The sequence below is a fragment of the Idiotropiscis lumnitzeri genome, chromosome 14 (assembly GCF_059441095.1).
Source record: "Idiotropiscis lumnitzeri isolate Australia: NSW breed Sydney's pygmy pipehorse chromosome 14, RoL_Ilum_1.0, whole genome shotgun sequence".
Taxonomy (NCBI): Eukaryota; Metazoa; Chordata; class Actinopteri; order Syngnathiformes; family Syngnathidae; genus Idiotropiscis; species Idiotropiscis lumnitzeri.
In genome coordinates this window covers 16447326-16475116 of record NC_142404.1, presented here as the reverse complement: position 1 = coordinate 16475116, position 27791 = coordinate 16447326, and the positions used below count along the sequence as shown (strand labels likewise).

At 42.4% G+C, this 27791-nt stretch overlaps 1 protein-coding gene and 1 long non-coding RNA gene across 3 annotated transcripts in view; both read left to right on the top strand.

The window, feature by feature from the left end:
* Nucleotides 1-2011, top strand: part of LOC148323726 (uncharacterized) — a 25684-nt gene extending 23673 nt beyond the window's left edge. Inside the window, exon 3 of the long non-coding RNA XR_015846556.1 lies at nucleotides 1797-2011. This is a non-coding gene — a long non-coding RNA (uncharacterized LOC148323726). The remainder of the gene's footprint in view (nucleotides 1-1796) is intronic.
* On the top strand, nucleotides 2006-27791 carry fign (fidgetin). 2 transcript variants are annotated; one of them, XM_088315826.1, is made up of 3 exons: nucleotides 2006-2045; nucleotides 2744-2778; nucleotides 24697-27791. In XM_088315826.1, exons 2-3 carry the CDS (start codon nucleotides 2754-2756, stop codon nucleotides 26934-26936), a joined length of 2265 nt encoding a protein of 754 aa, XP_088171952.1. In that variant the 5' UTR covers nucleotides 2006-2045; nucleotides 2744-2753; the 3' UTR covers nucleotides 26937-27791. The 2 variants fall into 2 exon arrangements, with proteins under 2 accessions (XP_088171952.1, XP_088171951.1); XM_088315825.1 differs by lacking the exon at nucleotides 2006-2045 and having other exon boundaries at nucleotides 2459-2778.

Genomic DNA, 27791 nt, shown 5'->3' with positions numbered 1-27791 from the left:
TTGATGAAAGGAGTGACGTATACGGGATTTCGTACAAGCTTTTAATAAAAATAGAATGTGCCTCGAACATACGGGCCGGACAGCTCTTTGTCTGGGGTAGCGTCCCGCCTCGTGGGTCGGATTTCTCCGAAGACCTCATCCAGTTTGAATTAGCATGGTGCAGCCGGGGGAGTGGTGGAGGTTGAATCAATGCATCACTCTTAGGGCCTTGGCTATGGATATGAGAAGGCATAATGGGACTTTTGGTGCCGATGCTCATATCATGTGTCTAACCAGGGTCTCCCTGCATTGCTGCCCCAAAGGAGAAGAGATTACCTCCCTCTGTCAAGGCCACGGACACGTAATGAAGAGGTGCAGCCGGTGCAATGTCCAATTCTAATGTTGGAATCAAATAAATATTGAATAACAATACATTTCGTCATATGGAAAAATTGCGGACACCTATCTGCCGCGCAGGTGTATTAAAAATGAATTTCTGCATAATTTTTGCTTCTATACTTGAACTGGGAATGTGTTATGCATGTTGTGCATCCAACAATGAGTTTTACAGGGAAATGTGTTGCTGCCACGCCAGAAAGAGGAAAAATGTCATGTCTCGTTATAACGGGATAATTTTGGCTTCGTTTTTGGCAAACCAAACAAAGCAATTGTTTGCAGTTCAGGTTACTTTCACAATCTTTATTTTTAAACACTCGTAAGAACTATTTTTTCTCATATATATATATGTATATATATATATTTTTTTTTCTTAACTTTTTTTTAACAGTATTCTAGAAGAACAGCGGAGTGAGTAACTTTGATTTATAAGATATAAAGGACGCCCTCAGTGATGTGAAACTCAACAAATGAAATGTGGTAACGTCCTGGTTTATTACGTGTTACTTATCACGGTAAAATGCAAAACTCATGTTAAAAGGTGAAACTTATCACATAAAAAAAAACGTTAACACATTCAACCGTGAACCTTTCTGTTCTTTTTTGTGGCAACATAGTTCATAGTTCCTTCATCGCTTACTTCATCGCACATACATATCCAGGTGATGTGGGACGTGTTCGGCAGCCAGTACTTCCAGAAATTCTTGTAGCAGCTTTATTGTTGCCGTCAGCCTCAATCGGGAACTTCCCTGATCATTTTTCCTCTCATCTTTTTGTTAGACTGTGCAGGGGCTGGTCTTCAGTTGGTTACCAGCTGCAAAGTACAGGCTGCAGGTGATTGTTTTTTTTTTTTTTTGGTGATCGACACTGAAATAAATGAAAGCCGATCACGTACTTTTCCACAGAAATCGCCCGATCGGTGGGCGATCGATTGGCGCACCACTGGTGCTGCCTCCCATAGGGTGTGCACAATTTTGCAACCACATGATCTCAAGTTCTTTGTTTTGTTTTTCTTTTTTTCCCCGTTTGTTTTTACTAGTGATCTGTATGGGTTATATGCTACATTCATGGTGGAAAACGCATTGAAATGATTTATTTCAGTCTCGTTTGGTTTATTCTTCCGATCACATGATATCAATTTCGTTAATATTTATTTAAATTAATGTGTTTGGAGATTATGCGGCTTTTGCTACACATATAGGGTTAGATTTATTGCAGGCATTGTTCTGACTGCCTTAAATGCATTTTCTTTTTGTCTCTCCGATGCAGAACCAATTGAAATCCAGCATGCAAAACGGTTGTAATTAGAATAGGAACAAGTGCGAATGGCTTCGGGGGGGCCAAGTGTTGTCACGATGGAGGCTCCTCGTGAACGCGCAGCTCATTAGGGGCTCTTCTTTGAATTTGGCTCTCTCCTGCAGGGATCATGCGCAGTGCGCAGCGCGCCTGCCTCCCCTCCAGTCGGCCGAGCAGCTGTCCAAGGGCTTGGAATTCCAACATGGCAGAGGCAGTGGTCAGTCTCGCTCGCAGCAGCAACTTGGAATGCTCTCCGCGGTCGAGCCTCGGCTCGGGCTGCCTCTAACGCCCCGCCACAGCCACCACACTTCCGCACTCGGATCGATGCTCGCGTAAAAATAATAAAGCCCGCAGCCGCCCTGTCACCTACACAGGTAAGCCTTCATCCTCCCTCTGTGATATATTTGATTATTGCACGCTCCACGCGAGTCTCCCTCTCCGTTGCCATCTATTCGAACGCGTCCCCGCAGCTCCATCGCCTCCAACGCCAAAAAAAAAAAAAAAAAAAAAAGCATGACAAGGCGACTCGGCTGCAGGATGATGACGCACGTCTGCATTTTGAACAAGTTGAAACAACAAGTTTGTGCTCGTCGATTCGAAAGAAAGCGGGCGGAAAGCTCGCCATTCGAAAAGCGTCGGGACGCGAAGACTCGCTATATCAACTGTTTGCAAGTAATCTATTTCCAAAAGTGAAGGAGGAGGCGGAGGAGGAGGAGGGGGGGTTCGCTCTTCCTATGAGGAACGTGTGTGTGTCTCATGTCATCGCCAGTGTGTCTCGTCAGGCTCTTGCAAGAAGTGTCACACTCCTGTGCAGCCTTCTTTTTCTTTTTTTTTTTTTTTAAAGAACACCCTCGTTGTCCTCCTCCTTGCTCCTCGCATGCATGCACGTTGATTTGCGTGGACACAACACGGAGCCGAGCGTTTAAAAAAAAAAAAAAAAAAAATCATTCGTCTGTGTTTGTGTGAAAGTTGTGAAAGGAGATTTTGTGTGGCTGCGATGAGAAGCAACCCGTTGGAATTCCACCTGGTGAACATTGCGAATCTGCTGTCTTCCTTCTGCTCTCCTTTCCAGGCGTGAAGACATGATTACTAGCACCAGCTTTTATGGTATGTCACCTCTTTTGATATTAATATCTATTATCGCTGCTGTTTTATTTCATCTTGTGCCTTTTATTGCCATAGAAATTGGATTGCATTTGTGTATGTGTGTGTGTGTGTGTGTGCGCGCGCGTGTATGCAAAGTTTATTTCCCCCCTCATTTTTCCCCCCTCAAATGTACAGCATGTGACAGTTGAGACCTTTGTGGAAAGTCATGTTCCATTTCTATTCACTAGATGTGACACCATCAATTAGGTCCCACGTACAGCTCATTAGGAAGACAAAAGTACGAGAACATCGTTTAATTACATTTCTGCTATTGCTGCAATTCAACTTTTCCTTTCTCATTTTTGCCCACTTAAGTATAATTAATATGAATGAATTTATAGGAAATATTTGAGTGCAGTGATGACAAAACATAAAGTTTTTAATGATGGGCTTTGTGGAATATTATGTATTAAATTTTACAGTTGCTCTGCATGATATGAGTTTTCGAATTAAAAAATAAACACAGAAAGCAAGTGTGAAATAAAACTCGAAAATATCTACTCCTATATTTTTGACACTTTGCTGTCTGAATTATTCACCGATACGTGTATTGTTAATAATTTTAGGCATTTTGAAATGCAAGAGTTTTGCCGAGATAATCTAAAAATGACAAACATATTTTGCTGATTTGACTGTAAAGTGTGTATGACAAACCAGTCCAAGTGGGGGGGCTGGGGGGGACACAACAGCTAAATGGTAAATAAAGCACGCGCGCACACGCGCACACACGCGCACACACACGCACACACACCTACTCAAAGTGAGCATAAGTTGTGTGTTTTAGTAAACAGTCTGTCCAAAGTGAACCACCTCCATAGACTAAAGCACTTAATTGTATTCAAACATTTCGTTTGCATGTTTCCGCCTGCTTCTGCAGAGGAAATTAGCATCATCAGCAATGAGCTCAAGTATGTTTTCATTCCTCTTGAAAAAAAAAAAAAAAAAAAAAAACAGCATTCCAGCACCCGTCATTCAGTGGGAATGTGGAGGAGAAAAAATTGTACATCCATTATGTTGGAGTGTTTAGTTCTAATGTGTTGTTGTAAAGTGGGTTTTAAATTTGTTGTTCAGACGTATGATTTATTTATTTATTTATTTTTAGTTTGTGCGGGCGGTTATTTGTACTTGAAAAAATTTCATCCTACTCTTTTCTTTTCTTTTTTTTTTTACCAGCATTTGGTAATTGCAAATACATCCAATATACAGTATTGAATACAAAATTATATATTAATACAAAATGTGAAATGATGCAAAATAATTGCCATTCTTTCGCAATTTATTTATTCTTTTAAATGAATACAGTGCCCGCAATTTTAATCACAATATCTAATTCCACCTTTTCCATACATAATGCTCAATTTAGATTGCCACTGTCCAACCAAAAATTCATTCTTGCAGTGGTGCACAACTGCACTTTTTGATATTGCATACCTTTATTTATTTATGGCGTGCAGTTCCACACCACTGCAAACCTCAGCCACAGTAGCATTTATTAATAAATTATTGTTTTTGTTGTTGTTTTTTATTTTACACAGGCATCATTTTCAATTCAGCTCTCGTGCTGAGTGCAATTAGACTGCCCATGTGTACCTAATGAAGTGTCCGGCGATTTCCCCCCCCCCCCCCCCCCCCAGCCCCCCCAAGTCAGGGATGGTTTTCACGAGGGTCCCTGTCGTGTTTAGAGGTGACAGGTCCTTACTTAACCTCGCTCAGGCACCTCCAGCATGCGTGACAGCTGCGTCGCATCTGAAAATTAAGATATTAATCCAAATTGTTGCTTGATATGAAGCTCGGCGGCGTCATGCGATGACAGAGCGCTCGCCCCTTGTTTTCATCTGCCACTCAGCTGAATGTCACACGCGTTGACGCTTTCAAACACTGCAGCGAAATGAGAACAAGAAGCTCATGAGAAGAATACCTTTAACACTGCTTTCCCCGGCTTGTTTTATGTAGCCAGGATTCCACCCCCTCTCTGCTTTATTAACTAATTTATTATTTATGTACAAACCTGCAAATTGCAACAATTTAAATTCCCTCAAATGCTTTTAATGAAGGCAACATGTATTAGCTCACCTCCAACACAGTCAATCAGTGCTCACGGTAGAGTTGAAAGATGTTTCTACAGTTTGTGTTGTTGCTAAATAAGCAAATATTATAAATGTGGCGTGAGATAATGTATAACACTGAATACCCGTTATGTACAAAAGTGTCCTCAGTGTTCAGCGCACCTGAGATTCAACGCAGCAGCTATATCCCAAAAAAGGTGTTCATTGAATTGATTGTTCATCACTTTTTTTGCTCTTATGTACAAAATATGTCAAAGATATTGCGCTCATAATCCAAATGTAGAGGTGATAATATGTTTATTACCGCAGTTAAAAAAAAAAGCACATTGTAAATGATTACCTTTCTAATGTCAATCAATACTGAACATTATGACCGTTGTTCTAATGTCATTTCCCCCCCCCCCTCCCAGTAGCTTTTGCGTTGACGGTGTACCCAAAATGTGATCGTAGATGAATTACTGTATAATAATGCGCATTTGATTCCCTCCTACGACTTGATTGCCGCGCGTGTTCCAGTGCAGCGTGTGAGCCCTCCGTAAACGATCGTCCCATAATGGGCAGTGTGTAACACCATTAGTGACGGTGTAAATTGACAGCGCGGGCCCGCAGCGGCGCTATAAGGGAGCAGTAAACATCAACACTGACACTCCATGTATGTGCACTAATGGTGACAAGAAAAGCCGGCTCGTGATTACCTTGTGGTCTAATAAAATAAATAAAAAAACAGCCCCTGGGATGTCGGTGTTGCTGTTGTAAATCAATACAATGTTCATCTTTGGAGATGGATCTATTTGACATGAAGCCCTTTTGACTACACGGTGTGAGATCAGTTCGGGATTGTCGTCTTTAAGGATGGGATGTTAAATACCAAAAAAAAACAAAGCAAAGCAAGTCCCCAGTGGGAACGTCACACTCCACACAAACGGGAATCAACGTCTTCCTCTTTGCCTGCTCTCCATTCCACCTGCTTTCTTACATGGCGCTTGTTTTCCCCCGGTGGCCGCTCTCCATGTTATCTGTGCGCACGCTGACAATTCCAGCAGTGATCTAAAGTTGGGCCGCGTTAGAAAGTGGAGGCAGCTGTCGGTTGCTACACTGAGGGATGTGTTTGCTCTACTGCGAAGATGAAGGACCGTGAATCCTTGACATCCTCTCTTTCTAACCCCCCTCCTCCCATCCTCCCATCCCTCCTCCCACCATCTCATTTAGACACATGCAACTGTCCGCTCAGACCCCCCCCCGCCCTTCTTTTATTTGTATTTTGAGTGACAGCATCGTGTCTAAAATGCATCCTTTTCTTAACCGTCGCTGTGTCTCAGTGTTCTCGTCTCTCTCAGAGGAAAGGCATTTGATTTAGATTTAGGCAGACAAAACAAACCAGGTTGCCTAATTAGTCATTCTCGCGGCATAGTTTTGTCGATGCGTCGCCGCACCGCACGATCCATTCTGGGACGCGTAGGAAACAATGGAAATTGAGTTCACGTGCTTCGGGTTCAAACGGTCCCCGTTGTAAAGCCGTTAATAAATGTTTGGGAAATATTTTAACAAATGTGTTAAACGACACCATCCTTTTCAGGGTGATACTGTTAACCTTGGCAGTGATTCGTTTTATAGCTCTTGCTAGAATAAGTCGTGTGTTTGTAACTGGCAACATTTTTGTTGTCGTAGAGCAGGGTGCCTCGAAGTCATACCACGGTATAAACTGAATCCCTTCACGATAACTGTGTACAAGTAAAAAAAAAAAATGTAATCAAAAGTACTCAATTGATTAAGAAAAATAGGACAATATATTGTGCAAGCAAACACAATATTGCTGATATAAATAGAAAAATAAAATTAAATAGGCTCCTCCTCCTCCTGGCTATAACGTCTCTAATAACATACTCATTTATTTCCGGTTTTGGACCTGTCGCGTGCCTACTGTGAATTATTTTTTTTTATTACACTTATCGGCTACAATTTACCTGCTGATTTGCTCTTTATAGTTGGTTCCTTTCCATTTTCACTGTGCTCCAGCCAGACTTCTGGACTACGGTACAGTATGCCACCTATGCCCTTATTTGGTGTTTAGCGATCCTACTCGACAGCTCGGAGCTGGATTTAAAAAAAAACAAAAAACAAAAAAAAACTGTGCTGGCAGCTTCTCTAGCTCCGTGGTCCAACATGCTTGAAGCCATTTTCACACTGAGGCCGATACGACGTTGTTATCAAGCAGCGTTATCATGATTAAGAGGTAGAGTCCATACGTATCTATATTGTCGGCCGTTTTTTAAACCGTCTAGCGCTTATACTATGCTCCCCTCGGAATGCACTGTTGGACAAGTTTTTACCGCACGTTGTTGGTGGTCAAATTTACTCTTCTGCGCTCGTCATTAGCAATTGTACTTTCAGCCGCACGACTTCAAATCAAATTGTGCTGAGCAGCCCAGGACAACTGCTGCAAGCTTTTGCAATAAATCCCATTTCTGGTTGGTTGGTAATCCTTCCCCTTTGCCAACACCCAAAGCAATTTGTGAAGTAAATCATTTGGACTTTCCTGTAGTCTGAAGGCATGTAAAATTTGCGTTGGGCATTATATCCGTTTGCTTTGTAAAAACCACCAACAAAAAAAAAAATGGCGCAAAGGATGAATCGTGAAATGACGATGACTCACTCAGTGTGAAATCTGGTTTCATTTGACGTCTTCAATTGGACGCAAAGCTAAATGGCGTGTTCTTTTGTATGATTGGCAACAGGTGGATACATCTTCATTTGTTGGCCAGTCTCTCCGCATCTTTGGCATAGAGAGATGAAAATGTTCGGAAAAAACAATTTTCGGACGAATATCGTCCAATTGGATTATTTTGATCTGATATTGATTGATTCATGGTTTCTTGTTGTTGTTTTTTTTCAACTTTCAAGGCGTGTTATTTCCCCAAAATGTTGCTCCATAAAATTCTGACACATTTAAGAAAGAAATTGTAACACACAATAACTGAAACGCTTTGACTCAAGGGCTATTTCCTCCCTTTATTCCATTTTAATTGCACATTAACCCGTCATTGAAAACATGTTTGCGTGCACTTCCCGAGCCTGTGTGCGCCCGTTTCTCTTTGTGCTTGTCAGCCCACCCCCCCGCCGCCGACCACTCCCCCATAGAACCACCTTGAGGGTGCACAGAATGTCTTGTTCCCTTTCTGTCTCCTTCTATTTGTTTTTATGAGCGGCTAATCTTTGCGGCGCACGTTCCCCGATGTTATTGCGCTCCCTGCCATGATGTGTAGCGTGCTTACACACGGTGGGCTTCCGCGTGCGTGCAACATGCTTGTAGTTCACATCGCAAGGGCTGCTTTATTGTCACCACATTGGCGCTGCGTCTCGTTCCCTTTCCTCGAGATGTTTCTTCATCTCGGAAGGAGTCAAGGTAGTGGAATGCCTGCTGGGGATTGGCCAGAATAGACAAATTCCCTCAGGTGGAGCAAAGTAGGTTTAGCATTGAGGCTCCTAATCGGGAGATTCATGTGCATTCATAAAAGGTGCCTCTGTAATTATCATAATGCTCGGCGCAAGCCAGCGAGGCTTTCTTTGACTCCTCCCCTTCCTCAATCATCTGTTTGGGTCACCTCCGGATGCTTTTGTTCATTATTTACACAGCACGCTCAACGTGTTTGTGGGTTCCCCTCCGACGAGGCCTCGATCGATGGCGTTTGAAACCTGCGCTTAAAATGGTATATGGCAATATTTCGGGCCGTTTTTTTTTTTTTGGTGTTGATTTTGCGCTGAAGGATGAATGTTTGAATGCATGATAAAGACGGACATGAAAACATAATTGTTGAAATTATTTACAGCGGCTCTCGGAAACTGCACTTGGGTGACTTTTGATAATAGCTGGCTCTTTTTGCCATCATTGTGCGCCTGAGTTGCTTATCATTGAGTAACCTTGGTGAAGGGAGGCGTTTTTTTTTCTTTTTTTTTTTTTTCCTCTTCCTTCTCCCTCTCCTCCTCTGTCCTTCTTCCAAGGTGTTTCATTATTGCATGCTGTTGGGGAGTTTTGTATTGGGAGAATGCAGTAAGCCTTTCACAAGTGGATAAGAGAAAACTCAATATTTGGCCGTATTGAAATTCCTTCTGTGTTTTCACAATATGGTTTTGGACTAATCTGGCAATCGAGGCCGCCGTTTGGAGCCGGACTGAAAAGCCCGTGCAGCAGCAGAAGCTATTACATCACTATTTCACCACACTTGTCAGCTTCATTATATGCAAGTCCTGGTAGCATGCGTTTGGAACTCTTTTCAACAAGCCGAAACCCTCGGAGCGATACCTCTGGCTTTACGTTGACAAATTGAACAGAAGCTCAATTTTGCTTGGAAATTCACTTTGAATTAATTTTTGCAGACCAAGGGTGCGGTGGGCTTAATGTAGCCCTCAATGTCACTCGTCTTCTCTTGCGATAGTCGTAGTTTGCATATTGAAATATGAAAGTCGGCGATTACTATACATATATGCAAGTATTAACTTTTAGTGCACTAAATTGCAAGCATATTTATGCACGACTGAAGCGACGATCACCGTCCTCATGTTTCTTCATTATTTGCAAAATTGATCCGTTTTGACATTTTTATTTTATTTTTTTTTCCACAAATCTATCTTAGCATGTAGAAATCCAGAAATTGCTCCCGTGAGAATTTCATTTCAAATAAAAAGTAATTAATTTAATTTATAGAAAGCAAACTTTATATATTCATTTAATGAAAAAGAGGTCATAGAAATGTATACCTGCAAACCTTGACCATTACTAATTAGAAACGAAGTCATCACGGCAAATAATCGCTTTGCCATGTCCACCTCATTTTTTTTTACAATTCTTTTCATTATTAATGAATACGATTTACCTCTTTTGATAACAGCTTTACTATTTGAGTTCAAAAGCACTTACTTTTCAAAATTCCTTCTTCTGTTTTCTAGGTATTAGTACGAGGGCTGAACGATTTAGAAAAATAATGCAAATGCGATTTCCCGCCTTTCAATATTACGATTTAATATGTAATTATTTTTTTCAAGGTCCACTTCCAAAGTACTTTTCACCAAACACAAGCAGTCAAGTAATCTGTATTATAATAAAATGAATCAGATTTACCACACTTAAATGCTTAGATTTAGACTTCTGCTTTTAGAGCGGCAAATGAACCATGAATTAACATGGACAGTTTGAATCAAAAACAATTGTTAACTCGCTAAACATTTTTACTTGTAGTCTTTTAAGCATTCACTAAAACAATGTTACAAAATTCTACTGAACAATTGTGGTGTAGGCATAAATAAGTCTGAATACAAATATAAATATATATATATATATATATATATATATATATACTACATTGCATATCAATTTGAATTAAATAAATTAATATATTGACAGATACACACTCATAAATGCATACATAAATAGGCACTCTAATGCTGCTGTAAATACACCAACTAAAATACGTGTGGTTATTTGTTTCGTATCCATATTTATGTAACCTATAACTATTAGACGCCAGATTTCAGTTGAAATTGCACTCCCTTGCATGCACGGAGTGGTCAGGAAAGATGGCAGCAATGGAGGTCCTTAACAATTCATTCATCGTGCGCAGAGCAGATCACCTGACGCCGGGTCGGCAGAATGCCAGACGCTGGCGGGGTGGAGGAGGAGGAGGAGGAGGAGGAGGAGGAGGCTCTGGTGCCAAGGATGGGAAGGGCAGGAGGGGGTGCAGGGCTTGTATGCTGCCTGACGGAGTGGAGAGGAGACGAGGAATGTGATGAGTGGAGGAGGGGTGGGGGGGGGGGGGGCGGTTAGAGGAGGCCGGCCAGGCTCGTATTTGCTGTCGTGTAGTTTTAAGGCGTTCGACTGCAGCCAGGCAGCGGGTATCTGCAGTGACACTGTGACATGACTACAGCAGCCTGCGCCGTGTCGCTGGGCTCTTATACTGACCAGCTTATCAGGCTGGGAGCAGCTGCGTTAGTCAACTGCTATAGTCACAAATATCTCCTTTAAGTTAAGGCACCCAACGGCGCCTCCAGATGCGAGTGTAATTTGTTACATGACTGCGCTTGTAACTTAAAGCACTTGAGTCGGAAATTACCTTTGCTCATTGAAATGAACAGAAATTATATTCATATATTTTTTTTGCTAAAATTCAATGGAGATTGTGCTGCTCCTTCTGGGTGTACATTAGGTGTTCTTCACAGAGGATAAAGAACGTTCGTGCTTTTTAATCACAATTATTCATCCTTTTCAGAAAAAAAAACATCCATAGTTTTATTGCACTTCTTTTCTACAATCACTTTCAGTGCAAAGTTATACTTAAAAAAATCCAATATCTGATCAGATATGCAGCAGACTAGACTAGAACGCACATTTTAAATCAACACATCGCTGACGATTACGTTGATTCAAACTTGTTGGCCAAAATCTTGATTACAATTAAAATTCGATGAATTGAGCGGTCCTTGCGTTGCGCCGCAGCATGTTTGCTATTTCCTAGCCTGTGTATGGAGTTTTGCATCTCTTGTTAGCATTCAGCTAAATTGACTTGTTAGCTCAAGCTGTTTATTTTGGATTTAGTGAGACAGTAATCTTCAACCGAGAGTGTCAATAAAGGAAAAATGTTTTAACATCCGAAAAATCGGCGAAAGAACAGCACAATCTTGAAAAACTCAAGCCGGCTCACTCGTATCTCAAGGCAGCACTGCATTTTTATCGCCGCCATTATTAATCTTGCGTGTGGCCTATTTGCCTGTGCCTTCCAAAGTCCACCTGGAATATAATTAATTTAACAAGAAGAAGAAAAAAAACAGAAGAAATGAGCACTCAAGAGTTCAGTATCATCGGAGAGCTTTCAGAGGGCTGAAGCGCCTTTTGTGTTCATTAACAGGAAATCACCTTTGGGAGCGATATTGACTGCACGCTCTGAAATAGCTGTTACAGTTCCATCGCCCTATTGCCTGCTCGCTCTCTTCCACGCGGCGCATCGTGTGACCAAGGGCGGATATGCCAAGCTAAGTTATTTACTGAGAAAAGCCAAACACATATCTGTCAAAAATCTGATTCCAAATGAGCGCCTGGAACATTGAACAGGATATCCAGTCCACCATATCGTACCTTTTTAACACTCTTTAAGTGTAAAAATAAAGCAACACACGCTTTTAGGATGTGACAGTTGCATCGCGCATACCAAAGTGTTGACAGGACATCTCTGAAGGCCGCCGTGTCTGGCTCGAAGGTCATTCCCATATCCAGAAACACTAAACACTGCTGACTTTGCATTGTGCTTTTCATTCTTCTTTTTCTGGTAATGTCAACTTATTGTTACTTGAGCCATATTTAGCCAACTTTTATTTTTTTAAAGTCATTCTTTTGTGGTTTTTAACTTAGGAACCTCACCCAAAAATGTATTTACAAATATTCCCCAGTGTAACAATTCTACATTTGACAAACTTCACAAACTATTTGAACGCGAATTAGCAGTAGTAGTATTTGGTAGTGTGTGTGTATATGAACGTACATGACGTCATTATTTAAACTTTTTGGGTGACACTTTTTCTACTGGATGTAACGAGATCAATCACAAGCTCCTTGTAATATTTACACAGATCACAAGCGTTCGTTCGGCATTGTTGCCATAGGCAGTGTTTTTTTTTTAAATTTTTTTATTTTTATTTTTTTTTTTTTAACGTTCCCGTCAAACCAGAGCTGGTCTTTACCCCGTCTTTGGCGCTCTTTGTTAGGATTCGCGTCAACGGCGCTCAAAGAGTTAATAATCAAAACAAATATTTTATTTCTTTTATGTATTTGATTTCCTGGGGATGTTAATGGCCCGGAGTAGGTGGAATTTCCCTTCTGTGGTTTTCAGTCATACCGGCCCTCTGAGGAAAGGTATGCATGATGCCAGTTTGACCTCGAAACCGCTGACAATGTCCCGGCAGCTTGAAAACCTTGTTGTTGTTGCGTCTCATTTATTTGTACCCTCGTGCCATCCGAAATGAGCATTTTATAGCAAAAAATATCTGTAAGATAGAGAACAATAGTACATTCATTTAGCCCTCGCTTCTGCATTGTCTCCCTCTCCCACATCTTTAAATGCATCCCATGAGTCGTCAGCTCTGTTGTTTCCATTATTCATTTCAAAACGTACACAGAGCACAAAGAGGCTGCAGGGGTGAAGAAAAATAATAATAATATTTAAAAAAAAAAAAAAAAGTGGTGGTGCATGGCAAAGATACTGTTTTATGCAAAGCGTGCCATGCCTTGGGACCTTGCCAGTTGATGTGCTGTTAGAGGAGCTGGCGCCCGGGCCAGGCATGTGAGCGGCCCCGTGCGAGTGTGTGCGGCGCTGTCAGACTGTCAGTTAGGCCTAATGTGGCTCCCTAGAGGTACCTGGGGGAGACCCATCTAGCACCCAGTCAGCCTCTGCTGGCGGCCAAGTGGTGACAATGGGTTCCCACAGAGAGAGAAAGTGTCATCGCACGTATGTAAACTAGTGACAGATGACTGCAGACGTGTGGCCTGCAGACACGGGGCCTGAAAGTAAAGCACTTTTCGCCCGCCCGACTTCCCATCTCGTACTCACTTGAGACTAGGCAGCGGCAGCCGCGAATACATTGACAACAAGTCAAAGGCGTGAATAAAAAGAAAGAAAAAAGGATGCAAATCATTTGGCAAGAAAAGACATACTCTGCGCAAGAGCTTTTGTATTTAGAATTTTTTTTTTTTTTTTTTGGCTTTGAAAAGGCTGGGCGCAAATGGGCAAGGAGTTGTGCAGCGCTTCAGGCAGCTTTTCTAGGCCACAGGTCACACGGGTCAGTGTTACACTCCCCGCAGCCTTACTTCAACCCTCGGTCTGTAAATAGAACATGCAACGTCACCCAGCCAAGAGGGAGGTAGATTCCAGACCTCGACGGCCACGGGGCTGCGCGTATGGAATCTGCTTGTGTGGTTGACCCCCGGTGATTGAAACTCGCAATGTTCCCTGTAGAATATTGTGATTACGCGCATACCCAAATGAGCAAGACTGTACAAATTGCCCCGTGCAAAGTGGACCGGTATATTTAGATTCTTCACTGGCAGCTTTTCACACTTCATCAAGGGAGCTCACATCAGCCACTGGAAGAGTCTTTTAAACGGTCTGCCCACGAGGACCTTTTACACATTCTTACTGTGATTGAACAGTTAATCGAATTCAGATCGACATTGCGATGTAGTTTTCAAATTGAGCAAGCCTTTAATGACATTTTTTTGCATTATTGTCGTAATCGGATTTATGACTCGCTCGACGTGTTAACAGCACACTTGTTTGGTAAGATTTGGTGAAGTTGTCATTGTGAACGCTTGAAAGGCTGTTAGTCAAAGTGGTTAGCAAGTTTCATATGAATTAATGGTTCACTTGCTTTTATTTAAGCAGACCAACATATTAAAAATATAAGAAATCAGATTGTTTACTGTAACACATTATTTATTGCTTCTGTTTGTTAAAAAAATAAATGGAGGAGCCTTTTTTTCCGTTGATTACAAATCTGCCCATGTTTTTCTCTCTATCAGGTTTTCATAATAATAATAATACTAATAATAATAGTAATAATAATTATCATTATTATTGTTATTTATAATGATGGTTTATAATAATAATTTATAAAAAATTAACAAGAATCTAATATGTAATATATTCAGTAATATTTCTTATCATGCAACAAAATGTTTTTTTCCCGCTGACCAAATCCATATTGCGCAAGCTTTTATAGATCAAACTTAAAAACAGAAATTGAAAAGATCTCAAAATCCTGATTTGCTTGAAAATTAAGTAAATATTTTGGAGGGGAATCAGCGTCAAAAGCACATTGAGGGACACAAAAAGCTGTCTCTGATTAAAAATGTGCTGTTTAAATTAAATTACAATCGCAGTATTGAGGGAAAAAAAACTCTGACTTCACATTCCAAAAACATAAATGTTAAGTTAATTGGAGACTAATTTATCCTATTGTGTGGATGTGAGTATTACTGTGATACTCAAATTTCCTGTGGCTACCTCTCATGCTCATGCTAATGCTAATGAAATTGCAGCGCCTCCAACCACATTTAGGTCAGCAGTCTGGTAGCATTTGCGATGGAAAAGTCGTCAATGGGATCCAAGTCATGTTAGGCGCCTTCAAAGATATCGTCCCCAAATTTCTTTTTTTTTAAAAATCGAGTGGTGTATTGTTCCAGCCCTACTCATCAAAAACATGTAAGAAATACTGCACAAAAAAAAAAAAAAAAACAATTTCTCCACAAATGTTTTCACTTGATTAACATTTTGGCCTTGATGGAGTGTTGCCCCTCTGAAGAATAAATTCTCATTCTGATCATTATGGAATTGTTAAAACAACATTTAATGTTGCAAGACTTGAAACTTTCCCTCCCACTCATTTCCTATTTGCCACAGGTTAACATTTCCCTCTATTCCGATCCTTCAAGAAATGCTCGGGCATCATTTTCCCGGCAACCTCCCCTTCCTTTTCTCATTTCAATTCGGCTCTTTGAAGGTTGGCGCCCACCATCCTTTCTTCACGTTGTTGTACAGATAATTCTAATTAACACTTAGCGTTTGCTTTCAAAGCCTCTCTCGCAGTCGTGAAAATACACGCAAGGTCTACGGGTGGACTTGGAACACGGCAGATTAAGTGACTCAAACGGAAAATGTCTTTGAGATTACGTACTTCAAATATTGTTTCGGTGGGTGAATATCAAATCGCTCGTCGTCTTTTCCATGTACAAGTTCACATTTTTTGCTTTCCCCGACTTCTCCTCAGCATGCTTATGACAAATCCAGCAGAGGGACGCGCATGTCATATTGATCTAAGATTGCCTCACTTGTCTCATTTCACCTTTTGTCCTGCCTGCGTCGGACAAGCGACCTTCTCTGAGATGTGAAATGTTTCAGATGGCAAAAAGCCGCTAGCAGTTCCACGTAAACATCCTCTTTTATTCCGGTGCCTTTTGACAGAGTCAGAGTCGTCTATTTTTTTTTTTTTTTTATTCCTTAGTTGCTTCCTGCTGTATGATTGCAACGGCGGACATATCAACTGGCAGTACTGTGGATGAAGCTACACTGTCCATCCCTTACAATCCTTCAATGCTTATAAAGTCGGCCTTAGAAACATGAAGGTTGAGGTAATAGGAGAGGCTGTGAAACCTGTTTTTTTTTTATCACGCCGATGTACGTCCCGTGATCACACCGTGAAGGATGAGCTTCCTTTACAACGCGATACGGCGCTATCCTAACCAGGTTAACGCGGCTATAAAACGTAATGGTTGCGAATGGGATCAGTGAATAAGATAACCTGCTCGCTCCCAATGAGGCTTGGCCCTGTTGCTTTGTACACATGCCACTGCCTCCCGGCGCCATTAAACCGCTTCATTACAGTAAACGTCAGCACTTGCTAAATAGAATAGAACAGCGGAAAATCACATCAGATGCTCCCCCCCCCCTCCCCTGCTGTTTACGTTTAGCATCTTTGATGAGTTTTTTTTGGGGGGGGGACATTTGGGAATAAAGGGGTTGAATTTGGTCAATGAGGCTTGGTGGAGATCGGTCGTGTAGTGTGTCGTCACCTTTTGTGTGAGCGTGTAACCCTCTCAAGAGGCTGATTAACCACAGAGGTCTGCCCAAAAAAAAAATAAAAATCAATAAATAAATCATGGCTTCTTCTGGATTTGCCAGCGTGAAAGTCGACTTGAACCGACGTGGTCGTCCGTGAGCAACGCGCGACGCAACGTCACGAGTCCTGCCTCCGCCAATTGTCTGGTAGTTGCGTCGGCTGAACTTGTGTGTCAAGGGCTGTACTTTGAGCATTTGTGTGGATTTAGCCACATTGAGGCTTGTAATGGGAGACGTAGCCTCGGGGGCCTCTTGGCCCGGAGAGTCATGCTTTAATGAGCATCACTGAAACTGAGAAATGACAGCTCACCGACTCTCTCAACCTCCTGATTTACCGTATTAAAGGGAAAATTGAGAAATACATGTTCCCCTCTAGCCATTAGACGCAACTATTACCTCCACCTAAGAAACCTCACGGGGGTGTAAAAATATCCGGGGGATTCGACCAGGAACTATAATTTATATATAGAGCTAAAAAATTTAAAAGGCACCTGTGGTTTTATGTACACATGTGTTGCTTTGTTCAACTTGGATCTTATTGATTAAATTGTTGTACTAATAAAAGCATTTATACATATATTAAATTGCTATCTTGAAGGGGGGGCTATCACAATTACATTTTATTTTCTAAAATTGTTCAGCAAAAGGTTTCTTCGTGAATGTCACAAACAGTCGAATTTTGGGAGAAAAAAACTGGAATGGTTTGTGTCAAGCTGTTTATTGGCACCCCAACATTACTTTTAAAGTTTGAAGTTTGTTTTATGCTTAGTTGTATAACAACAAAAAACAAAGAGAATTATGCGTGTATTTACCCAAAGCACCAAGTTTGCTCGCTCATTGCTAACACACAATGCAAAAGCTCATAGCTGTGTTATACTGCCCCTGGTGGCCAAGGCGCAGACAGCAGAATGGGCAGCACAATGCTGATTAAATCATCATAATTGTCAAGCTGTTGAATTTTTTTGCATTATTTTAGTATGTTCTGATCAAATGCAATTCAGGTCTCGTGCTATTTGCATCAAAATATTTTTTAAAAAGTTTTTGCTGGAGCAGATTACCGATCATTGCATTTCAATTTATTTCCGTGGGGAAGGATGAGATACGATTTTATTTTAAGTTACTACCCAAGTAGAATTTACAATGTATTTTTCGCGATTAAAATAATGGCAATATATCACCTCTCACCCCATATCATAGTCCAGACGCGGGAAATTGTTGACGCAGCCGTAGCAACCAATTTTCATGAGAAGTGACGGACAGCGGCCATTATTGTCACATTGTCTTGATTTTACTCAAAATGAACAGCGTCAATATCATGTCGGTGGGTAGTGATGAGTAAAAAAAAACAAAAAACAATAAAAATCTGTTGCTATGGTGACCACGGATCACTTACTTGAGCTGCAAACCAGCCAGGACTCCTGTCATGTTGCGTTAATGGTTGCCTCCATGCCGATGTTACTCTTAAGAGTTGGACATAGTTTGTGGGCTGCAGGCTGAAACCATCACACACGTCGCTGTTCGACACGCAAAGAAAAGTCATTAACACTTCACAAGCGTGGGAGCAAAACAGATTCCTTATTGTGACTTTCATTTGAATTTTACTGACTTGATTGTTTTTAATGAACAGGCGTGAAGATGTCAATATTTGCGATGGCTGTGATTTCCCGTCTCGCTACGAACGTATAACAAGTATCTTTATGAGCTCAGCTGCCAGCTTTGGGTTTGGGATGATAATTACAACTGATGAAATGCGAGTGCCGTAAGCAAGGTTACATCAGACGCGTCCGGCGGCTTTTCAGGGAGCGCGTTTAAACACATGGGGAGCGCAACTGTTCGCCGCAGTTACAGTATGTGGAAATAGCGTTAAAATAATGACACAAATTGTTTGGTTCCGGCTTCAATCTATTGTCAAATTTGTTCTCTCAGGCTGTTATAATGGTTTGTAAAATTGAGAATGCTCCGTATTGTTCAGATGACAACATTTCCGTGATGAAGTGAGCAATGTTGTTTTTAATCACTAAATGTTATTTTCATGCTTTGGGAGAATCGCCCTGAATGTTCTGCACATGTGTTTTTGATGCCCGTCTTGTCTTACGGAGAGTAATGTTGCCCTTAGGTAGCGTCAGTGCCGAGGTCAGCGTGGATGTAGCTCAGCTTCCCCTCGCTGACAATATTCCTTTTTTTTTTTTTTTGGACAGCAAAATGGCGTAGTGCTTTGGCGCCATGCCGACTGTGCCTCAATGCGTGATGAGTGGATTTTTTTTGTTTTATTTTTTTAGAACTTGGTTGGTGAAATAAAACCCTCTTCTAATTAACTCACTGGCAAACCAAAAATACTTTTAGGTGTTGCCCACCTAAATATTTCCAATTATAATAACAATGCCGAGTCACGTCGCCTACAAGACGACAATCTGTAGAACAGTTCAGCAACATCCTACCGAGCAAATGTCACGTAGGGATGAGCAGATTAATCGAGTAACCGATATCTCGGTCCCGTCATCCCTTTCGGATCCGCGTGCTCGATAGCGTGCAGACGTTCGGTCATTAATCATCGCGGCGGTCGGCTGTGAAATTTACGGACGGTAGGCGTGCAAATACTCGCAATGAAGATGACATCTCTTTTGCAAATGAGGGGTTAAATGGCACCCCGCTATCTAAAGATTGGAATTACCGCCTCGTGCGGCTCGCCGTCCAGTTGAAGTCGTCTTAACTTAATATGTGGCATGAATGAGAAAGCGATTAGAGCGCTCGATCAGAATGCTTGCCCCCCCCCCGCCCCCGCCCCTCCACACTTTCTTCGAATATCTCCACAAAACGTGAATAAGGAGCTTGTTTTTAACCATCGATGTAATTACTGTCTGTCGGCAATATTTGCACGCCTGTCAAGTGCGGCCCGTGTGCGCGGAATAAAAGCAAAAGCTCTTGTAATTATGTTTACATCCAGAGATGAATATCCAAGGATTGTAACGATCAGTAATTAGAAATACTTCTCGGCATGTCTGCTGCCTCTATTGTGCGCTGTGATGTCCACAGTTTGTGCAGCTTAATAATGACATTGTGCGCCACAAAATGTGAATTTTTTTTTTTTTTTCTCTCTCTCTCTCTCTTTTCCTCTTCTCTGCTTTGGCTTCCAGTGCATAATCACGCTCCAGTCTGACTTTAAAGAGCTCATTACAGTTAGTTTTCTAAAGAGGCGCTTATTAAACACAGTTACCTAATAAGCATCTTGGGTGGTGCAAATTGGTAAAAATGGTAATGACTCTGATTAGGCCACGTTTCAATTATGACAGCTTTCCCTCCCCCAGCTCCCTCAATGCTCCCCCCCCCTCCTCCTCTCCGCCCCCCCCCCCCACCCCCCAGCCAAAAACACAGGAAGGAAAGTCCTTTATGTGCTCTCTCTCTCTCGTACACACACACACACACACACACACCCCAAAAGGAAAAGAAAACGGCGCTGCCACCTCGGCGCTTCCTTTCAGCCGCACTGTAATGAATAGAGAATTGTCCGAGCGGCGGTCCAATTTACACACTGGGAAATTGGATGGACAGAGTGGAGGCCCATTCTTGTTTGCTTAAAAAACGGTGCCGGCGACCAGATTAATAGTTCCCAAAAAGGTCACCATTTCTGTTTCATCCATGCTGATCACTGAACCTGAAATTAAACACCCAAGCGTCGCGTATCGGCGTGTCAAACGCGTGTTTTGACCCACCAGTGTGTGTGTTTTGGGATGAAATGTTGACGCCTTTTCTTGCCGTTGAGGTAGTTTGGTATTATTCCTGAGCGCATGAAAATGCATTTGAATCGATAAATGCACATTGTTGGAAAAAAAATTTTGAAAGCTTGGAATTGTCAAGCGTGATTGGCTAACAAAGGCCGCATTTGATGCGGGGCTGATCAGTGGAATGTGATCTTCAACCCTCAGGCTATCTGCAATCATTCCACAAGTTGAATCTAATTATAGCTCCTCACATAAAACAAAGGAACCTGTGGGTTTTGAATTCAACGCTCCAAATCCCGTGAAGCTTTTTTTTTTCTTCTTTTTTTCTGTACTTGTTTATAATACGGTCGCCTGATTTGCTGCTGTCTTTTATTACCAAAGTGAATCAGATGAATGTCAAAAGATTCAAAACATACCATTGAGACTGTTTCAAAGTTTTTTAGAATCCTGTCTTTGAAATCTTGTTCTTACGCTTGTAATTGGAGTTATTTTTTTTATTTCTTTTCTGTGCTTTTAAATCTCTTGAGCTATGTTAATAACTGCTTTTAAATGACATGTGAAGTAAATAGTTACCTTGTGTATGAAATGTGTCGGTGATTCTATTATTTTAATTTGATTTTTTATGCAAACTTTTTTCTCAAGTTGACTAGAATCGCTCAATCAAGCAATTAAATTGTCTTTATATATTAGTGTTTTTTTTTGTTTTTTTTTAACTGGTACTTTCTATAGAGAAAATAGTTTCGGATTTTACAAGATTTGAGGATATTGGCGACCCTGAAACCCACCAAAAAAAAAATCAGCCCCCTGCAGTGAACCAGCAGCCAAATCCAATTCCTGCGTTCAGAACCAAAACGGGAGCAATCTTTCAAAACGGTTTTGGAAATCATTTATGTGATATTTTCACAATTTGGACCTTGACAATGAGCCAAAAGTGGACAAAATCTGACTTGCTTGATTGTAAATTTGCACCTTTAGAAAACCTCAAAAGTATGTCAAATAAATTTATCAGCAGCAGATGTCATTTTGTAATATATGCCGCGGGCCACTTAAAAATGGACGATGGGTCACAAATGGACGCCCGGGCCATAGTTTGGACACCAGTGCCCTAGGTACTGATAAACGTCGAAACAATGTGAACCGTTTTGATTTATTAGTAAGCCATCCTCAAATACAAAGGGGTGATTTTTAATTTTTTTTAAATTAATTAATAATTTTTTTTTTTTTTGCAGTCGATGTCTGCACTGCGTGTTCCACATTTACTATTCATAACCTTTTCTGAAAGAAACACAATCGCATTGTCTTTAAAATAGTCGACTTGATTAATAACAGCAAAGTAGTTAAGGAAGTCATTTCTTCCCTTGCGCCCAGACATGAAATCTTACTTGTATTTTCATTTCATTCCATATAAAATGTCATCTTGCGCCGCAAATCAAAATCCTTTGTGTTGTGCTTGTGTCCCACTCGGCGAGTGTTGGCAGCCCGCTGGCTTCAGGTAATCATCTTGGATGGTTCATTATATGAGAAACGGGGATGCTTGTGGATGACAAGTACACTTTGCAAGTAGCACCTCTTTGATTGCCTTAAGTGGCCTCATTGTTCAGAGGCCATTAGTAATAACAGCGGAATCGCACTCAATAAGCCCCCCCATTGCAATTTTGCTATTGACGAAATGCGGCTCGAGTGTTAATGAACGATTTTGACCAAATCCATCGGCGAGTCTCTCGGTTCACAGAGCGCCGCTTGCCGCGGGCCACATTCTGCAGCATCTGTGGGAGAATATTGAAAAGTCTCAGGAAAAAGAAAAAAATGCAATAATTGTTGGGATGTAGTTATCGCGATGACGAGTGTTGAGATAAACACTCCAAACGTCATCACGACAGCTGAGAACATGATATCGAGATCCGTGCAAACGCACGCCGTTCCGTTGCGATATACAGAATTAGCCAAATTCGTTGAGAGCGTTTACTTGAAGTGGATGATGGCGCAAATGGGTTTTGCAGCCAACAATACTTGGAGGCGGGAATGACTTGTTTCTGCTGCTTGAAATCATTTTTAATGTGATGCAGAATGTCGTCGCCAGTTGGAGGACACTTTTAGAAAATGGATGCATTCGACTTTATTTGAAGACGTATAACAAGCTATTACCTGAATCAAATTGTGCAATATGGCGTCATATTTTCAGCATAGCTGTTATTTTTATTTATTTTTGTGGGGAGGGGGGATTTCTCACTTAATTAACTTGAACATGTTTCTTGAAGTGTTCTATATTGGTTGTATAAAATGGCTCACGGTAAATTGTCTTGCAATTTCTTGCTATAGTAGTTGCTTGACATGATGCAAATTTGTACTTTTGGTTAAATAAGTGCAAAAATAATAGTTGGTTAGATTTATTTTTCTTTCGAACATCAGTGTGCTCAAGACAAGATTTTTTTTTGTCTGAGCTATTTTCATCATTCGCATTTGTATATCGGAGGTGCAACGATGAATCAAAAGTCATGAATTATTATATTAATCGATAAATGATTGGCCAATGGGTTAATCGTTTTAATTTATTTAATTTACAATTGTCAAAATTGTATGAATTTCAGCCTCACAATAGGAAAATATGAGTCCGCCGTGAAAGCAGACTTTTATTACTTTGGAAAATAATGCTGATAATTGTACTGACCAAAATAAGAACCAAATCAAATTTAATGTTTAAAAATCCTCTGCACGATAATTTTTAGATATTGTCCTTATTTTGAATAAACTGATGGATAATAAACCGTGTTTTTTTTTTGTTTTACATCAGATTCGGCAATTAATTGGGACAATAATCGATACTTAAAATAATCATTAGTTGCATGTATTTGAACATTTGTCCTCCACAAAAGCTTGTGCCTAAATATGTCTGCCAGCATTTTTTTTTTTTTTTTGCCTTGGGCTTTTCTCCCCCTTCATCATTAGCTTGGATGGTTGACAAGCATGTAAGGCATAGCATGGATCGCTTTGACTAAAACCTTGTAAATTAACACAATTAGTGCAGCGTAATCCTGCTAATTAGCTCCTGGTGTGGTGGGTGGGCCCATGATGGAGATGGAGTCAGACGGGGAAGGGAATCATCCGTTATTCTTTGCAGACAATAACGCCGCTTGTCGTGCGCCTGGAGCTGCAGCTGCCTGGTGCTTCTTAAATCATGTGAAAGGACGCACGGCAAATACTGCAATACTGGAAAGCAGCCCTGCAATACCTGCTCGGCCAAGGCGCAATAATTGCATTTGGAAATAAAACACGCTTGGACGGCGTCCGTCATTGCCTGTTTTGAGCAGCTGTCTATTAAACATTCTTTGAGGGTATCAATCATCTGATAATCCCCCAACAAAATCAAAAATTACCACATGCATGAAAACATTTATTTGCGCATTGACGTCGGGGTTTAACTTGATCCTTGATGTCATTCACATCTCAAGGCTGAATAGGCCGGGAGACGCTCGCAGTCAAGCATGTGTTTTTTTTTTTTTCTTTCTTTCCTTTCTCCCCCCCCCCTCTCTCGCTCTGGATGGGAAGCAGTGGGCAGACTTGATGTGGATGTAATTCCTGCTGGGCTGAGGGGTTTGTGTGATGAAAGCAACGGAGCGCTGCCAAGGAAGATTGCTTTGCTGCACTCCTCCAAGCAGATTTGAAACTGTCTCTGAATGCTTCAGATGAGAGTTGGATTATGGACTGACCCACCGTGTCCGTCTGTGTCATTCTGCTCCGTGTTGGGTGGATTACAGCCCAGCACCGTGTCTCACATCCTCATCAATGCATGTTGTCTTACTGGTGTTGTTTGTCGGCCGCATGGGAGACGAGTGAACGCCGCGCTGACAGTATTTAACCCTTTATTGGGCATGGCACCGGATTGGGAACGTAAATGGGCCAGTATGTATATATGTACTGTACATGTTTGTACGTATGTGCATATAATGGCCTATAATGGTATTGAAACACACTGAATAAAACAAGTATGTCCGTGTACCGTATTTTCGCGACTAAAAGCCGCTACGTTTTTCCTAGATTTTGAACCATGCGGCTAATACAATGGTATGGCTTTTTCTGTGGATTTTTCGTTCACCATTAGGGGGTGCTCTTGAGTTCAGAAAATACGCTAAATAGATCTTGATTTTTTTTTCTTTTTCTCTTGGGTTTGTTCTGTTTTATTGAGCAAAGTTGTTGCCGTGTTAAAAGGCACTGTTCTAAGAATCTTTTTATACCTTTATGTGCATTCACAGTACAAAATCGTTTTTTCAACATGGAAAACTGCGGCTTATAGCCTTGTATAGCATTTTCTTTTTCAAATACAGTGATCTACGGGTGTGTCTTATAGTCCAGAAAATACGGTAGTGTGAAATGTAAAAGTATCCCGTTCATTTCAGTTCAGTTCATCACTTGACATCTGTTTCCCTTATGCGCAATACACAGGTCTAAAGATGCAGTGGACCCCAGAGCACACACAATGGGCAGAACAACACTTTGACATCTCATCCACTACCCGCTCTCCAGCGCACAAAGTAGAGGCCTACCGGGGACACTTACAGCGAACGTACCAGTATGCGTGGGCAAACGATGATATCTCCGCGCTCACTGCCTCCAACCTGCTTAAGAAGTACGCCGAGAAGTACTCTGGGATCCTGGAAGGGCCGAACGAAAGAGCCCTTCTCTGTTCCTACTCGGAAGGCAGCGCCGGACTCTTGAATGGACGCAAGTCGGAGAACGAGCCCTGGCAGGAGGGGATTTACCCGATGAACTGTGCTCCAGATGTTATATCTGTGAGCAAAGCTGGAATGACAGCTGCCCTCCCCCCTACAGATGCGTCAGCTAGCATAGGCAGCTCCCCGGGGGTGCCGAGCAGCTTGTCTGAGCCGAGCTATTCCAGCAGTAACTGCGGGAGCCACACGGCCACGACTCTCCACTCGAGCCTTTCCTCTCAGGAATACAGCGCCGGCTACAACGGCTCCTACCTGCATTCGAGCTACAGTGGCCAGACCACCCCGGCCCTCCCGTCTCCACATCCCTCTCCTTTGCACAGCGCCGGGCTCCTGCAGCCCCCGCCGCCGCCGCCTCCCCCCACCTTAGTGCCGAGCTACAATGGCGCGTCTCCAAACCTCCCCAACTACAATTATCCGCCAACAGGGTATCCCTCTCAAACGGCTGTCGGCCCCGGTTATAGCCCCGGGGGAGCGCCCCCTCCTTCTGCTTATCTGCCGTCCGGGATTGCGGCGCCCACTCCGATCCCTCCCTCCACTCTGCCCGGCTACACCTACCAATCCCACAATCATACGCCGATTGCCCCGGCGCCTTTGAACGGCAGCACATCCAACTCGTTAAAACGGAAGGCGTTCTACATGAGCGGACACGGAGAAGTGGACTCGAGCTACGGCGACTTCAACTACAACCAGCAGCGCTCTTCTCAGAGTCCCATGTACAGACTGGCGGACAGCAGCAGTGTTTCAGACTCCAGCAGGGGCAACGGCTTTGACAGAAACGCCGAGGCCTCCTCGTTGGCCTTCAAGACAACCAAACAGAGCATATCTTCGGATCCGCAAAGAAAATTTAGCATACACTCGAGCGGGGCCCTCACTCCCCCGTCCTTCGGATCGTCGAAAAGCTCTGTGGACGATCTCAGAGCCGGCGAGACCTACAGCAAGTTCGGCTCCCCGATTTTGAGCGAACAAAGCGAAGAGCACAGACAGCACCTGCCTCATTCCCTAACGGGTCCCGATGTCGGTACGCCTACCTCGTCCATCCTCGCTGCGGAGGAACAGCTGAAGAACAACGACCCCAACCTGGTGGACATGGTGACGGCGGAAATCCTTCAGCAGTGCCCTCCGGTGGATTGGAGCGACATCGCCGGACTGGACATGGCTAAAGCGGCCATCAAGGAGGAGATACTCTGGCCCATTTTGAGGCCAGATATGTTCAGCGGACTGCACGCATTACCTCGTAACCTCCTTTTATTCGGACCTCAGGGAACGGGCAGAACGCTGATGGCTCGCTGCATGGCCAGCCAGCTCGGGGCCGCCTTCTTGCGACTTAGCAGCTCGGCGCTGGTGACCAAGTGGTTGGTGGAGGGGGACAAAATTATCCAGGCTTCTTTCCTGGTCGCCCGCTGTCGCCAACCGGCGGTCGTGTTCATCAGCGAAGTGGACCTGCTCCTGTCGGCCCAGCTCAGCGAGGACAGCCCGGTGAGTCGACTGAAGGCCGAACTCCTCATGCAGCTCGATAGCATTTTGTCTTCGGCCGAGGACCACGTTCTTGTGGTCTGCTCCACCAGTAAACCCGAAGAGATACCGGAGTCCCTGAGGAGGTACTTTACCAAACGCTTGCTCATCCCCTTACCCGACGGGACGGCGCGACACCAGATCATCAGCCAAGTCCTCTCCCCGCACAACTACTGTCTCAGCGACAAAGAGATGTCATTACTGGTTCAGAGGACAGAAGGTTTTTCAGGACTGGACGTGGTTCAGCTTTGTCAAGAGGCCGTGGTGGGCGCCCTCCACGGCGTTCCTGGTTCTGACCTGTCGAGTATCCACCCGAGACAAATGAGACCGGTCGCTTTTCAAGACTTTGACAATGTCTTTTGTAAATTCCAGCCCAGCATATCACAAAAGGAACTTGACACGTACACGGAATGGAATAAAATGTTTGGTTGCAGTCAATGAAATCAGGATGACGCTTCCACCGTCATTTCTTTTCAAGTGTTTTGGGCGCGTGCTCATGTGATCACGCGCTGGGCTGGAAGAATCACTAACATCAACACTCTTGACGCGGTCAAGAGTTTGGCATCGAGTGCTTTAGGTGTAAAATGACCAAGCCGTAATTTGATAAATTGCTACATGGCAGGCGTTATGTGCTCACTAAAAGACTTGTAAAGGACAGCCACTCACCCCCCCCCTTCTTGTTTTTGTATATACATACATATATATGACTATACTGTACTGCTGATTTTGAGATTTAGTTGCTATCAAGTGCCTGAGGTGGTGCTGTTTAAGTTTTCTTTTTTGCCTCACAATCTTCATTGGTGACATGTGCTAATAGTGCGTTTAAAAAAAAAACAAAACAAAAGAAAAAAAAAAAAGCTTTAAAATGAGACAAAAAAAAAACCTGCTTTCTCTTTTCCATTAGAACAGCTGTGTCTGTTGTGTGCTCTTTGTGAACAGTTATTTTGAGCTAAATTCAATTTTACGGCCCAAATTTTTCAGCTCCATTTTTTGGCATATTTTGGATGTGTAAATGATTTAGTTTGCGGGGCCCAGGGGGGACGACTAAAACATTTACATAAGCACACTTTGCATACTCACGTAAGATTCTTGCAAGGTGATTTTTTTTTTTTTTTTTTATTTCGCTCCTCCGATGTAGATACGACTTAAAGGGTGGAATATTATTTCACAATGTGTCTTCACTTTAACCAATAAATTACTATGTAATCGTTGTTAATTGTAATTCCCCCGTGTTTGACTTCCATGTAAAATTAGACCATCCAGTGTTTTTTATTTTTAATACTCAGGAAAGTGATT

Excerpts from the sequence above, each read along its gene's own strand:
- fign (XM_088315826.1), top strand. The coding sequence starts at position 2,754 with ATGATTACTAGCACCAGCTTTTATG. Across the intron at positions 2,779-24,696 it reads TACTAGCACCAGCTTTTATG|GTCTAAAGATGCAGTGGACC; the intron begins GTATGTCACCTC and ends CGCAATACACAG.